Consider the following 15,166-nt stretch of genomic DNA (forward strand, 5'->3'; position numbering starts at 1 on the left):
GCCGGTTCAGCCTTATGTCTTACATTGGACCAGGATGATCCTGCTGGTACAGCCTCGATGCGGCATCACCATTGCGGTCTGGCCACTGGCTGCAAACAACCGTCCTCAAGAATTCAACTTAGAGACTAACTTAGTCATTGCTTTGCCATTCTTCAGTCTCAGTGAAACCTTACTTACTTCTCCATCACCTTTTCCAGTCTTTCCAGATCTCGCACTCCCCAGGCTACGGATATAAGCCCAGACGCGGCGGAACCCGTCCGTTTCTCCAACGTCCCTACTTTGCCCGACACTTTCTTCCCTCGCCAGACACTCCGAATCTCGAAAACGCCGTTCCCTTAAGCCTTGCTAAGCACCTTGTCTCAGTAGGATGCTACTGGGCTACCCACGCCAAAAACGGGTGGTGCAGGACAGGGGAAGGAACGCGAAATTTTACCTGGGCCGAAAGTCAAGAATTCTCGTGAGGGCCCCGACTGACACATTCCCCCTTACCCTAGTTTCTTGCTTTCCAGCCTTGACAGCTACTGCTTTTCCTCCTAGCATGTCGGACCGAAGTCCCTTGTTTAACATCCCGGTGCCCAACGGCTCTCATAGACAACCGCCGCAGCTTCTGATGCCATCGCCGGTTTCCATCAATCCTAACGAGGCACCAGCGTTACCCCTGGGCTTTCAAGGGTCTCAGGGTTCCCAGGGACCACAGGGACAAGCCAGTGGCGAGCCACCGTTGCCGAATATACCGACGAAGAAAACTGGGCCACGTCGTAAACCGCCTCCAATCGATTTCTCCAAGATCGACGGTTCTCACTCTTTCAGCCCTCAGAGCGACAGCCCGGAAAACCACCATGCTGGGTTGCCTCCTAGCCTTAAAGCCAACGTCAATTCCACCGTACGTATTGGCGAGGCCGTTAAAAACCATACAAATCAGCAGCGCGTGCCGCCCAACCACCACCAGAACAATGTCCAACCGCAAAGGCCCGCTAGACTGAAAAACATAGATGATCTCACGCCAGAGGACTGGAACCGTTTGGCCAACACGCAGCAGATCACAGAACTTGCAAAGCTCGGTGAGGGCAATGGAGGCAGTGTCTCCAAGTGCCAGCTTCGAAGCGGGTCCCCTATCTTTGCTTTGAAGCTTATTAATGCGGACCCTAACCCAGATGTTCAAAAACAAATCATTCGTGAGCTACAATACAACCGTCTGTGTAGTTCGCCTAATATTGTGAAGTACTACGGCACGTTTATGGTTGAGGAGCAGCTGATGATTGGTATTGCCATGGAATACATGGGCGGCCGTTCGTTGGATGCTATTTACAGAAGAGTCATTGAGATTGATCTGTCCAACAGAATTAACGAAAAAGTGTTAGGCAAGATCGCCGATTCGGTGCTCGGCGGACTCAATTACTTGCACCAGCAACGTATCATTCATCGTGACATCAAGCCGTCGAACATTCTTCTCGACAAACATGGTAATGTGAAGATATGCGATTTTGGTGTTTCTGGAGAAGTTGTCAACTCGCTAGCTAATACCTTTGTTGGCACGCAATACTACATGGCCCCAGAACGTATAATGGGTAAACCATACACGGTCAGTTGTGACGTATGGTCACTCGGGCTCACCCTCTTGGAAGTAGCGCTGGGTCGCTTCCCTTACCACATTGAGAGCGAGTCGTCCCTTGGACCCATTGAGCTACTATCTTTAATATTGGAATACGAACCACACTTGGAGGATGTCGCGGACGAGGATATCTTTTGGTCTGATTCCTTCAAGAACTTCATCGATTACTGTCTTAGAAAAGACCCCGAACAAAGGCCATCGCCGCTGCAAATGCTCAAACATCCATGGGTCGTTGGGCAGCTGCAAATAAAGGTGAGCATGGATAGGTTCGTGAAGAGGCTTTGGGGAGACAATTTGGATTAATGAGAGTGCCAAGGAGGCAGGACATGAAAAAAATGAATAATGATTGCAATCAAAGGAACGTTTATACAGAAATGAATTCGGGATTCCTGGACGAGTGTAGGAGAGGTGTAGTTTGGTTGAACATTGAGGTGACCAGCACCTGGGAAATATCGAAGCACGCTCTTATGGAGGAGTTCAAGAAGGCGTCTGAAGTAAAGAAATGAAGATTTCAATAAATAGAGATTCTAAACATATTTATAGATATATAATTGCTTCACTGTTAGAGTATCATGTATACTGTACTGGTATGGTGGAAAGGTGGATATAAAGGACTCCCTAAACACGTCACAAAAGTAAGCAAAACGGCACCAGAAGATCAAAATGAGTCCAAAGGCGAATAAATATAATAATACACTTTATTTTAATCTTCTACTGTTCATTCCTGGTCCATTGACTCCTCTTGACCAGTCCGTTTGCAGCCATTCTTATGAACCGCGCACGACTTCGCAGCCAATCAACTCACCATCTTTCCTCATTACAGGATTCTTCAACCTAAACCGAAACCAAACTACACCAACAATGCCAGTTCCTTTCGAAGGCTTGTTGCCATACGCCATCATGACGGCGTTCTTTGGCTTGGCCGGCCACGGTGTCGGCTTTATTAGATACTGGGACAACGGCTGGAAGAACGACAGGTGGGACTTGGACGCCTGGGACGAGAAGATGATGGCCAGAGACCAGCTCTTGACAGGCACCAAGAGAGGCCAGACGAGTGAAGCTATTGCTCCTGAGCACTTCAAGACTTCTCACATTGTGCAGCAGACTTACTGGACCCCATACAAGGACCAGTTTTTCACTTTCAGAGAGAGATTGTACAGAGGTTACGTCTCCGGTTCTTGGGACTTCAGTTGATGAATATAGCATAATACGACAAATAAGAGAGAGGAATGATGTAGGTAGAGGATGGGGGTTTTGTAGCGTGAAGTGTATTTCTAGTGTACATGGCGCTGCGTAGCAGACGCTGATATGGTGAAAAGGAATGCCAGGAATGCCAGGAATGCCGACCAGGAATTTCTGGTCTTCAGAGTCAAGGGTGACAGCAGCAGGAGGTGCTCTTTAGGGACTGGGCTTAAACCAGAGCGTGGAGGTGCCTGACTAGTACCTCTGAATATCCCTGCCAACAAAAAACAACCCTACCCTTACTTGTAGTGTCTGTAGGCGTGCTTCTCGACAATCTTTGGAGCGTATCTTCTTCTTTTTCTGAGTCCCAAGGCTTCGATCTTACCGGTGGCCTGGAGCTTGTGCATGTGGTCGTAGAAGAGGTTACCCTCTGGCTTGACGTTCTTCAAGTTACCAGTCAACTCATCTGAAAGCTTGACATCGATAGGCTTGAAAATAACCTCGTTTCTTCCGTGACGTGAGTACTTCTTCTTTTTAGGGCCCTTCTTCAGCAGAGCATCCTGCTTATCTTCAACCTCTTGTTCGATATCTTCCAAACGATGAAGTTCCTTCATTCTCACTCTAAGATCTCTAAGTTTCTCCTCGAGCTCTCTTTTCTTTGCGTTGTTAGCCATCTTATTTCTTTGGGTTCTGGTCTTCTTGTTCCACTTGGCAGGAGCATTAAGAGAAAGCTTATACTTTTCTTCCTCTGGAACATCCTGCTCTTCTTCAACAGCCTTGACCTCCTCTTCATCCTCAGATTCAAACTCGTCCTCCTTCAAGTTCTCAATAAGAAACTCGATTCTCTTCTCGTGTTCGGCCATAGCCTGGCGCTTGATCTCCACACTGCTCTCAGCGTCAAACTCACGGTCAATCAATGCCTGCCACAGCTCCAAAGAAGGGTTATAAGACTTACCTGCGTCCACGTCGTGCTCAACACTGCCCTTTGACTTATGAAGCGTAAGAGGAATAGGAGCTTCTTGTAGTGTCTTAGGCACCTTGGTAGGTTTCGTGACAGATAAATATGCAGATTTCTTCAACTCTTCAGGCAAGCCGGTTTCTTCCTCCTCGCCCCAGACGTCAACATCGCCACCTTTAATAAGACCATCCTTTTCCAAACGTTTCTTGCTCTTATCTTCAGTAAGCAGGCGTCCTGCCAATGCCATCAACTCCTTGACCTTACTGCCACTGTACTTCTTCTTGACAGTACGAGATCTGATAGGTTCCACCTTCGACTTATTGCTTAAGATCTCAGTCATCTTAAGCTTCTTGGCTTCAGGCTTTTTCTTGGAAACCGTGGCTTGTGTATCGATAACGAACTCATCTCCAGCGTCTTCCTTTCCATGCAAAATTTCCTTATCTCTTTTGGCGTCTAAAGATTCGTCGATTTCCTGGACATCGATATTCTTTCTCCAAGCTCTTTTGCCTTTTCTGGAAGGCTGCGCTTTGGGCGCTTTGGTGACTTTGGCCAGGTTATCCATTTTGTAAGGCGATGAGCAGAGATGAGTTTCTGAATTTTGAGATGCGCCTGGGATCAATAGTGGGTGCAAAAGGGCGACAATGTCGCACGAAGGGTGGGTCCATCAAGGGCAAGACGAAGTCTTGGAAAAGGAATTTAAAGGGTGGAATTGGAATATAGGGGTACGTTTCTATTAAAATCCAGCTTTTCTTTTTTGTTTTGGACCTTGGGGCGGGAAATGGCGGGGGTACTACTGACGGTGCGACGACATTTTTGCACCCACTATCAGCACTGTATCAGTAGAAATGGAAGAAGTGATAAAGGGAAAGGTGTGACTTTTATTTAAATGGTGGATATGGGATGAATGGATAGAATTTATAGTACTGGTTAAATACCAATGACTCCAACAGCCTTGGATGGGCAGATGTATGGGTACAGTGCTTGTAGGCTGATAAGATAACGCAGGAAAGGAGTATGTCAAGAGTTGATACACCTAATTATAAGAGACCTCTTAATACTTGGTAAAATATTCTTTAAACCATTTTCTGTGTCTATGAGATTGCATTGGAAAAACTCTTCTCTACTTAAATGGTGTTTGGGCAAGAGCTCTATGGTTATGGAACTTCAAGACCCCAGTAACCGTTGGATGAAGCATGAAGCCAGAACCATAATGACCACCAACAAGCAATAACAACTACCAATTGCTACCGTCTCTCTAAATCCCCACATGGACAATCTCCCGCCTTTATCAAATTTCCGCCTGGAAACGCATTCCGCATCTCCCCAGATAAGCTCCATCAAGTACAACCAATATCAACAAACACCCAAAACCCACATAATCAGCGACATGAAAAACCCAAACACGAGCCACTTTTAGTCCGAGATTCATCCTCCATCTATGCATTCCCCTCCGTTTCACTTTCTACACGTGAGGTTCAACAATACCACCGGTGCTCGTTCAAGTTTGCGAGTTACTTCGATTGTTGATTTCGCCGCATGTGAAAAGCCATAACGACCCCACCAGCATATGATAAGCCAGGCTGAGGGGATAGTGGAGTTTTGATGGTTTTCGGAATTTATGCTAGTTTGCCAATTGGGGCTGGTTGGATGTGAAAGTGGAGTGAATTCGAGGTATCCTCGGTGAAAAGTCTAGGAGGTTGTCTGGTGAGGTCACAGTAGACGGAAAGAATGAAATGGGATAGAATGGTGGGAAGGTTCGGGGTGTGAATTAGAGTTGGGATGCATGGCCGTTGGTTTGTAACGGTTTTTGTTGCAGAATGGCTGCAAAACGGCTTCCCAACGGCCCATACTGTGAATGCATCGCCTGATCTTCTGTAGTCGTGATTGGTGTGTTTTTATACCGTTGGAGGTGCTTGTACTTATGAAAAGCTTCTATTAATTTGTCTGTCTCTGTATTTGCTTCAAGGGTTCTGTCACGGTGTTCTTCGCTTTCCTTGGCTCTCTGGGTTATTCATGTCAGCCTGTGGAGGTAAACTGATAGCCTTGAGGCTGCAGAGCTTTCAATGGTGTTCATACCTTTCTAAAAGGGTCCTGTTGATGCCAATTCAGGTATTGGATCAGCCGATGAAGCATTTCCATGTCAAGCGAAGTCGTAGGATGCAACACAAGGCATTACCTTGAAATGTCAGCATAATCACCAGAAAACAAATTAAACTCACAAACGAGCAATTTATTTCCTGAAATGTAATGGATGCTTGTGAACGATCCAGCAAGCAATGTCCTCTTAGCCTAGGGTTCAACCCTCTTAGCCATTTGAACTTCATGGCCATTGGCAGTGATCCAGCGGCTTCACCTGATCCAAGCCCAATCCAGTCAATCTGTCCAGCAACAGATAGCTCCCCCACATCCTTCAACGCTGCCGCCTCTCCATTCCCCCACTTAAGAGCTCACCATGGCCACTACTCTTCCCATCAACTCCATCTGGTCCAACTCGCTCACCAGACCACTCACACAAACGTAACTAGGACAACCGCTCTTCTTAACTAACACACGGCCCAATCTATGTGCCAAATCCAGCACTGTGTTATCGCCACTGGCCTGTAACACTGCAGTGTAGACATCCAGCTTCTTTCCAGGAATAGCATAGATATAACAGCCAATGCCACACGGAGCCTGTTCTGTGACATAGACAACATTAGGCTTCTTAGGAGCTTCTCCACGAGTCACACTAACGGTGTATTCACCGCAAGATAAGGGTACTTCTTCAGATATCATGGTTGGTTCCAGTGGTTGGTAGTGGTTGATAGATGGAGATGTGCAGGAGACACAGACTTTTGCAGCCACCAGATGGACACCAGCCATTGGAAGAGAGAGGAGGTAAGTAGCAGTGGGGGATAAGTTAAGAGGGAGAGGGAAAGAGGATTTAAAAATTTGAGAAGAATTCGGTTGCTGGTTGGGGAGTTGTAGCACTCTTGGTGCTCGCAGAGTGGGACCACTTACGGTGCCCACAAAACAAGCAATACGCCGCCTAGGAAGGTTAATTATACTTTTTAACTGGTAAAGTTAACTTTAAGAATACACTGAGTTGCCTATTTCTTGTAATTTGGTTCTGTGAGCCAAAAAGCTATCCAGCCTGGGGAGAAGGTAGAGGACAAGAAAAATCCATAGAGATACCACTGCAAAGCACAAGAACAACGCCTAAGAAAAAAGAAAACACATTTACTGTAACTGGACCACTCCAAGCAAGCCAAAATACGTCTTCCACCGCCGCCACCGCCAACCGTCCCGGCAAGATCTGTAACCTTAGTGTCGTCACCCGGAGCATCTAGAGCAGTCCATAGGCACCACCCAAAGACCCATACTTTCACCAATTTTCACCGAAGTCTCCAAACCACCAAGTCAGCAAAGTCACCAAAACCCAATCAAACAAGCTCAATCATCCACCAATCCGCTTCAGCCCAATCCAATTAGAACATTTAAAGAGCTATTGCCTCCATCTCATGCTTTCTCATGCTCCACCCATACTTCCCCAAAATGGCTGCGAAACTCCCCACCACTCACTTCCAGTCCATACTCTACAAGACACATCTGACACACCACCACCCTCCCCAAGTCCCCCCAACTCCCCCATATATCTCTTACTCTTCCAATACCTTCCTCTTCACTACCTCCATCCTCCCCTTGCCCATCTCTTTCCCACCTCTTTTCCTCCCACCTCCCACCCAAAGCTTAAAGCCCTGCAGGCCATAGAGCCTCGGGCCCAGTCCAGCCAGAGCCAGTTATATCCGGACCACCAACCACCAACCATCCACCAACCAACCAATAACCATCCAACTACTAACCTTCCATCTAACCTTCTCAATCTAAGTCCCCCAAATCAATAACGTTGGTTTCTGTTTACCCTCCACCTGGGGCCAGCCCCCACTGGGGCCCTTGCTTTGTTCTCGTCAAGCCTGCTTGTGATTTCTCGCTCTTTTTTACCCCAGTATGTATGCGCCAGACCTATTGTGTGGGAAAACACCTTTTTCTGTCTCCCAGTTTTCTGACCTTATTCGGTGCCACTTTCTTTCTGACGCTGCGGTCTGCCACTTTTTTTTTGTTTTTAAACGTTTTTGCTTGACCACTTCGCTGCCATGTCTGTTGACCCCTTGGTAGACTCGCTCAATCGCTTAATTTTCCACCTCCCGCATGCTGTACCCCAGACTAGTGAAAACGGCGACTCGGTGGTGGCTCCACAAAACGGGCTTCCTTCCATTCTGAAGGAGTACTTTCCGTTGAAGGTGTCTGTGGCCAGGGAGGGTTTGCTGCCGGGACTGCTTAAATCGCTTAAGAATGAGCTTTCCAAGAACCACTGGCGCTGGGGCCAGTCCCTGGCGTCGATAGACGTTTCCTTCTCGACGAAAGCGGCTGCCGACGCTGCCGTGGCGTATTTGCTCGAGAAGAAGTTCTCTGTGCTGTTTGACTACTCCAAGTTCGTATCTCATCCGGGTACGCTATTCGTGAAGAACCTAGCACGGGCTTCTGTGCTGCAAGATAAGCTCCATGCGTTTTTCAACGATGCCTCCAAGTATCGGTCGGTTTGCGACGTGAATATCATTTCCTCGGCCTCCCTGGCGTCTTCCTCGTCATTGGCCTCGAATCTGCTGGATCTGGAGGCGCTGGCGATTCTCAAGTTTGATAATTACCTTGACGTTGACTATATCACGTCTAACTTGCCTTTGGCCCAGAACCCGTTCCATCTGTCTTTGCCATTGTACGTAAACCGTTACGTTAGCAAAAGAGAACGTGCCATGTGTCCCGATCTGGCGCCTTCGTCGCTGCTGCTGGTGAACCTGGCCCCTGAAGACTCCATCTTGTACGATACGCTTGTCATTGAAAACCTCGGGGATTTCTTCAGTAATCGAGCCAAAATCGACGAGTTGCGTCCTCTCGTGGAGAAATTCGCCCTTTTTGGCCCCATAGACTCGATATACTGGCCAATGTCTCATGGCAGCGAGGACAGTTTGTCTTTCCGCAAGGTTGGGTTTATCTGCTTCGCCCATGAACGAAACCTTAATCAGGATATTCTCCGCTGCTTATACTACTTGAGAGACTTGACATTTGACGAGTTTGATAAGTTTTCGGAACAGGATATCTACGACATCAAAGAAGACATCAACAAGCCTCATAAGTTCCCAGAGCTGCTGGACACTCCAAGACTAAAAATTTCCATTGCACAGAGGAAACATAATCACCATCTTTACGAAAGTGCCGAGTCTTTGTATGCCTATAATGAACCAGGGCTGCTCAAAATGAAAGTATGTGATCCGTCAGCTTCAGATATCCACGACGACACATTCCTTAGCAAATTCATGAAGGCTTCGAATTACCAAGAGACAAACGTTTACGTGAACAATTTACCCATTTTATTTGAAAATAATGACGATCTATGGGCGCTGTTCTGGGACCAGTTTGGTGTTGAAGGCGTGAAAAGCGCCAAAATCATCAAACCTCAGTTCTACTCCAAGAAATCCGACGAGCTGCTTGGACGCATAGGATTTGTATTCTACGAGGAGTTCAAAATGGCTCTCAGAGCTATCATTCTAACCAACAACAAAGTGGTGAGTCTTGGAAACGGCCCTGGCATGGCTGTCCAGGCGTCCTTTGCTATACAGAAACATAATAACCTGCTGGGTAGTGGAAAGCTGGCACTGTCTTCACTCAGCTCAGGCTCAAACTACAATTATTATAATGACGGTTACGGGAAGCGTTTCAGCTTACCCATGAATGATCCTAACTTCTACATGCATGAGCCCAGACTACCCAACCATGCTGCATCGCCAGGGGCTTCTCCATTTGTGCCCCCAGATTACTATTACTATCCTTATTACATGCCCATGCAGCCACCTCCAGAGCCAATAAAGAAGGAGGAGGAGAATGGTGGACATTCACCAAAGCAAGCCCCACCACAGATGAACCCCAATGCGGCACCTTATCCAAACCCAATGGGCTACATGTACCATCCTTACTACTCAATGCCGCAAGTGCCTCCTCAATCTATGGGAATGGGTAACGGACCGGGTCCATATTTCAATAATTACTCAATGAGGCAACCAGGGAAGGAAAGGAAAGGTGAACGGAAGAAGTCGTGAGACATCCAGAGATCTTACATAAAAGTTAAAGGATGAACATTATTTAATAAAAAAAAAATCTTATTTATCAAAGCCTTATTAATATCCCGTGTAATGCAAAATCGTACCCTATTTACAATGAAGGTGGTGCCTCGTCTCTTCTGGCTGGTGTAACGCTAGCTGCGCTGAACTCTGGCTCGGGCTGTTCTTCTTGTTGAGCAGCAGCCTGTGCCTCTTCTTCATCAGTAGCGTCAATCTGTTTGACTTCTTGAACTTCCTCAATGTAGTATTGCAACATGCTCTCAATACCGTTTTTGAGCGTCACCGACGACGAGTCACACGATCTACATGCGCCCTTAAGTTTCAAGTAAACCACACCAGTGTCTTCGTTGAAGCTGGAGAATTCAATATCGCCACCGTCATCTTGAATAGCAGGTCTGATTCTTGTAAAGATGAGTTCCTTGATCATCAGAACCACTTCATCGTCTTCCTCATCAAAACCAATATCGTTCGAGAGCTCGCTCGTGTCGTTCACCACTGGCGTACCATTAGACAAAGATTCAGTCAAGATCGAGAAGATCTCTGGCTTAAGGAGACTCCACTCGAAGTCATCGCCTTGTTTTTCAATAGTAATAAAGTTCAGTCCCAACATGATTGATTTAACGCCATCAATACCAAAAAGCTTCACCGCAAGAGGCGAACACGCCGCCTCCCTACCACTCAAAAACTCCCTGGTTTCGTTCTCCCTAAGGATGTTCATGGAAGGAAGAAACTTTAAAGCATTCTCGTTCGGAGTTTCTGCTGTCTGTATGAAAAGATTCCTGAGCTGTCTGGAAATAGCAGGACGTCTTAGCGTCATAAGACGTGAACTTAGACTTTTGGAAAACATGTGTCAAGTTTGATGGAAAAGATATGGATAAAAGAAAGTGTGGTAACTTTTGTTACGAGATCCAATTATGAACCAGGTAAAGTATGTGCAGCGGCAGATGGCATGGAGCGATTGCGAAAGAAACCCGTGCCTCCGGGGGATTTCGGGTGGGTACTCTGCGTTTCTTTTTTGCAGCCATCTAACGGTGTCGCGAGTCAAGTCCGAGTCATGGGAAGGTGGATCATTCGCCAAAAAGGATCTTTTCAAACATACTGGCGGCTTTTTCTTCAATCTTGGTTTCGTTGCCTTCGCTGCTGATCGACTGGTCAAGCTGGAGTTTGTTTTCTGCAAGCATCAAGATATTCTCGTCTATAGTGTGTTCTGAGATGAGCTTGGTCACGAGCACTTCACTGGTCTGACCGACACGGTGAGCTCTGTCTTCTGCCTGTTTGTCATCATGGGGGTTGAACGATTGGTCGAAGATGACGACGTTGTTGGCGGCAACAAGATTGATACCAAAACCACCTGCTTTTGTAGAAAGAAGGAAGACAGGAATGGTATCGTCTTCGTAGAACCTGTCGATAATGTCTTGTCTGGTTTCCACACTGGTCTGACCGTCTAGTCTGACGAAGGTGATGTTTTTGAAACTCAAGATTCTCTCGAGAATATCGAGCATTTGCGTGAATAACGAGAACACGAGCACCTTCTCTTTCTTCTCAATGACCTGCTCGAGGATCTTTAAAAGCTGTGTAACCTTTCCACTCTCAAACCATTTGGCTTCGTCAAGAACGTACGAGCCAAGCGTTGTGGGGAACTTCTCACAAAGGGCATTGAGCTCGTAGTCGCTCATCACCAGCATATCTTCCACAATGTAGGTTCTGTTGGCAGAAACGTACTCTGGCTCCTTCATGATCTTCGTTGCCATCTCTTCCAACATATCGTCCTTGTACTGGGTTCTGAAAAGCAATGGATGCATGGAGGCCTTTCTCAACGACATCATGACGTTTGAAGTAGAAGCTGTGGGGCTCATACGAGCTGCGTTTGCGTCTTTACCATTAAGCTTCTTTCTTCTTTCTCTCTCTGCCTTTGCTTCTTTACCCTGGCGAATGAAACCATCGTAAATGTTTTTCTGGGCGGTCGTCAATGGACACTTGATCACCTCGTGGCTCTTTCCAGGAAGATACTTGAGAACCTGAGCCTTCTTTCTTCTCAAAACGAACGGCGTCATCATTGTCTTTGCTTTATTAATTGCCTGCTGAGACATGAGAGGGTTGTAATCATCCGAGGTAGTATCCACACTGGCTTTCTTATTAAAAAGACCCTGAAGATCTTCTCTCTTTTCAACAAACAAGTTTGGAAGCATGAAAGCCAAAAGAGAAACAAGCTCCTTCAAATTGTTCTGCAATGGAGTACCAGTGAGAAGTAGTCTATAGTTTGCCTTAAGCCTCATAAGCTTATTGTACCTTTCACTGCTTGAGTTCTTCAACATGTGGCCTTCATCGTACACAATCATGTCGAATCTGTGGTTCTTCAAGAACTTGAAATCTGGAGGAGATCCAGTTGCAAGGTTGTATGTTGTCACCAAAACATCGTATTCAGACTCGGCGAGCTCGTACCTTAAATCTTCACGCTCTGCTTGCGAACCGTAATAAGCTTGAACAACTAACGATGGACAAAACTTCTGGAACTCACGGAGCCAGTTCTCCAATGTCGAAGATGGAACAACCACAAGATGTGCGCTGCCATTATCGGAAGTGGCTTTCAAGTGAGCCATGAAAGAAATAACTTGACATGTCTTACCCAAACCCATCTCATCAGCAAGAATACACGAAAGCTTGTTCTGGTAAAGCAAGTTGAGCCAGTTGATACCGACCTGCTGGTAAGTCTTGAGCTCGACGTCTTCAGCAAGAAGTGTAGGCTTGTGCTTGATGTATGGCATACTACGCCCCTTGGCACCAACATCATCGTCTTCTTCATCCTTTTCTTCACCACCAGCAATCTCTACCATGCTAAGTTCACCTTCACCGGTAACCTTGACTCCCCATCTATCCATTTGGCGAGAGATTAAGCTACCGTAGTCGGAGCATTTCTTGATTAACGAGTCCACGGCCTTGTAACCCTTAAGACTGAACTCTGTGCTTTCGACGATCTTGAGACCAGTAGCTTTCCTTTGACCACCACGTCTTTTCACCTGGGTTTCAGGCTCAGGAGTAGCTTCATCAAATCTATCCTCAGAAATCTGGTAGATCGAATTATAAGGTCTCTTGGAGATCAAGAGCTCGGCGATCTTGGGCTGAATATTACAGATCTCGATGATATCTTCCTGAGGAGCGTTATTAAGAAACTCCAAGATCTGGCCGTCTATAGATGTAAGGCCAGAATTAAACGCATTCTCATCGTCTTCCTGCGACATATCATCGCTGAAGTCTTCCTCCTCGAGATCATCATCACTATCAGCCACATGGACCTTCTTGCTCTTCTTCTTGTTCTCCCTGATCTTCTCTTCCAACTGTTCTAGATCATCAACCCCACCATTAAACGACTGTTTAAGACGCGGCACGGCATCTTCATTATGGCTAAACGCAGCAGTCAAAGCGCCTGGCTGCAAAGACCCAGGCGCCAGACCAACCAGGGACGCCTGATTAGCGAGTTCAGCGTTATCGGCACGAACAAGACGACGTCTCTTTTGTGGCGCCGAACCCAACGATTTCTGAAACAAATAATCAATCTTTGGCTGGTTGTTGCCCTGGTTCTGTCTATACTTCTCTAAAATCGAAACCTTAGGCTTCTGGAGCTCGATCTTCGTGCTTGAAATATCCGGCTTGAGCTCCGAAAGCAGCGGTCTCTTTTGTCTGGCGGTGCCTCTCTTCACAGGCGAAGCATCCTCGTCATCGTACAGCTTACCTGGTTGTGGCACCGAAGACAGTGGCTGCGAAACAGGAGCAAAAGACGAAGCCAAAGCTCTAGTCTTCTCCTCTTCCTTCTTCCTTTCCTCCTCCTGTCTCTTCCTCTCCAACTCTCTATCATATTCCGCAAGCTTAGCCTCCAAATCTATATTGGCAGCCAACCACAGCGAGATGTCTCGTAGGTTACCCTTTCCACGAACCATGCCCTTGAAAATCTCGATCTCCGGCAAGTAGTAAAACCGCTTCGAAAGAATAGGCCAGAACTTATGTGAATAAAACCGGTTTTTCATCTCCAACGTCTGGGGGTCCTGTGTTCTTGAACCACCATTGTGGGTATGAGTATGGGAAGGCATCGCAGGCCTGTCCTGCTTTTCTGGCGACAGCTTCACGTTTATCGGCAGCAGCGACGGCACCTGGAGAGCGTCATTTGCCTGTTTGTGAGGTGTTTGGTCGGCAAACGTCATGGCCTGGTGGAGGTTTACGGAAGGATGTATAGATTTGGCGTTTGGCGATGGAGCACCTTTTTTTCCTCACGTCTGCAGCGCGTACCGTTGGCAAGGCTGGTGGAGGGGGAGGGGGAAAGACGTTTGGGTGGTAGAGGGAAGGAAATGACGGTTTGTAAATGTTAAGAAAGTGGTTTGGTGGTTTAGTGACTTTTTTTTGGGTTTTTTTTTATGCTTTTTGGTGGAAATGGTGGACGGTTGGTGGAGCCTAGGGAAGTGTGGTTGCTCGCGTTTTTGCACCCATTTCGTGAGGGCTAAGGGGAGTTGGTTGGGGCGTCTTAGAGATGTGTTGTTTAGGTATTGAATTAGATTTATTTTCGTTTTACTGATTGTTGTTTTGGTTTCGGTGAATTTTTGTTTTAACGGTTTTATGTTTTGGGGAGTAGGAAGGGTGTTGGTAATTGGGAATGGAAGGACAGGATGGGGTGGAGAGGCAGTGGTTGTGGAAGTAATGAGTAAAAAGTCGTAGGTGAATAACGTAATTTAATTTACTTGATTTGAGGTTGGATAAGTTCAAACGGCTTTGTTACGGCTGTTAAAATGAATTAGGGTGTTTATTGGGTACAACGTTTGCTAGATGTACTTGGGGTGGTTGTCTGGAGGCCGCCAGGAAGAGGATAGTATACGTACGGGAGATATTAAACTACTTCATTTTCCTGCTTTTATTGGTAAATTTTTGGTCATTTCTGGCTAACTGGCACCTCAGTTCTCGAGCTTCTACAACTGTCTCTCGTTTCTTTTTATGGACGTTAGGTAAACCTTACTCTATGGTTGATATAGCTAACCCTATCTTCAATATACAGCTAAGAAGATCAAGACCTTATAATTACCAAATGAATGAAATATACACTTTTCCAATCATTCCAACCGATTTAACCCACTATCTGTTCATCCCTTGACATCTTAACACTACATCCCAGCCATAACCAATAACCTGACCTGCAATACCTAATCCTTGACCTGGATCTTCTATCTATAGCTTCTACAAACACTTCCCTAATTTCTCCCCAAAGCTATAAAAAAAACC

General features: G+C 46.5%; 7 protein-coding genes across 7 annotated transcripts; 3 read left to right on the forward strand and 4 right to left on the reverse strand. All coding sequences in view use genetic code 12, as the record gives it.

The window, feature by feature from the left end:
• Positions 1-538: 538 nt before the first annotated feature.
• Positions 539-1,915, forward strand: MKK2 (mitogen-activated protein kinase kinase; the record flags this gene model as incomplete). Its single annotated transcript, XM_025484810.1, has 1 exon — positions 539-1,915. The coding sequence occupies one exon, from the start codon at positions 539-541 to the stop codon at positions 1,913-1,915; it is 1,377 nt and encodes a 458-aa protein (XP_025339741.1).
• A 558-nt stretch (positions 1,916-2,473) lies between these two features.
• Positions 2,474-2,806, forward strand: CXQ85_001091 (uncharacterized protein; the record flags this gene model as incomplete). The annotated part of the gene is made up of 1 exon (XM_025484811.1): positions 2,474-2,806. The coding sequence occupies one exon, from the start codon at positions 2,474-2,476 to the stop codon at positions 2,804-2,806; it is 333 nt and encodes a 110-aa protein (XP_025339742.1).
• Positions 2,807-3,093: 287 nt separating this feature from the next.
• On the reverse strand, positions 3,094-4,314 carry CXQ85_001092 (uncharacterized protein; the record flags this gene model as incomplete). The annotated part of the gene is made up of 1 exon (XM_025484812.1): positions 3,094-4,314. The coding sequence occupies one exon, from the start codon at positions 4,312-4,314 to the stop codon at positions 3,094-3,096; it is 1,221 nt and encodes a 406-aa protein (XP_025339743.1).
• Positions 4,315-6,191: 1,877 nt separating this feature from the next.
• CXQ85_001093 (uncharacterized protein) lies at positions 6,192-6,527 on the reverse strand (the record flags this gene model as incomplete). Its single annotated transcript, XM_025484813.1, has 1 exon — positions 6,192-6,527. The coding sequence occupies one exon, from the start codon at positions 6,525-6,527 to the stop codon at positions 6,192-6,194; it is 336 nt and encodes a 111-aa protein (XP_025339744.1).
• A 1,358-nt stretch (positions 6,528-7,885) lies between these two features.
• CXQ85_001094 (uncharacterized protein) lies at positions 7,886-9,883 on the forward strand (the record flags this gene model as incomplete). Its single annotated transcript, XM_025484814.1, has 1 exon — positions 7,886-9,883. One exon carries the CDS (start codon positions 7,886-7,888, stop codon positions 9,881-9,883), a length of 1,998 nt encoding a protein of 665 aa, XP_025339745.1.
• Positions 9,884-9,995: 112 nt separating this feature from the next.
• CXQ85_001095 (uncharacterized protein) lies at positions 9,996-10,721 on the reverse strand (the record flags this gene model as incomplete). The annotated part of the gene is made up of 1 exon (XM_025484815.1): positions 9,996-10,721. The coding sequence occupies one exon, from the start codon at positions 10,719-10,721 to the stop codon at positions 9,996-9,998; it is 726 nt and encodes a 241-aa protein (XP_025339746.1).
• Positions 10,722-10,971: 250 nt separating this feature from the next.
• Positions 10,972-14,100, reverse strand: CXQ85_001096 (DNA-dependent ATPase; the record flags this gene model as incomplete). The annotated part of the gene is made up of 1 exon (XM_025484816.1): positions 10,972-14,100. The coding sequence occupies one exon, from the start codon at positions 14,098-14,100 to the stop codon at positions 10,972-10,974; it is 3,129 nt and encodes a 1,042-aa protein (XP_025339747.1).
• Positions 14,101-15,166: the final 1,066 nt, after the last annotated feature.

Source organism: Candidozyma haemuli (assembly GCF_002926055.2).
Source record: "Candidozyma haemuli strain B11899 chromosome Unknown B_2014730914, whole genome shotgun sequence".
NCBI classification, from domain to species: Eukaryota; Fungi; Ascomycota; class Pichiomycetes; order Serinales; family Metschnikowiaceae; genus Candidozyma; species Candidozyma haemuli.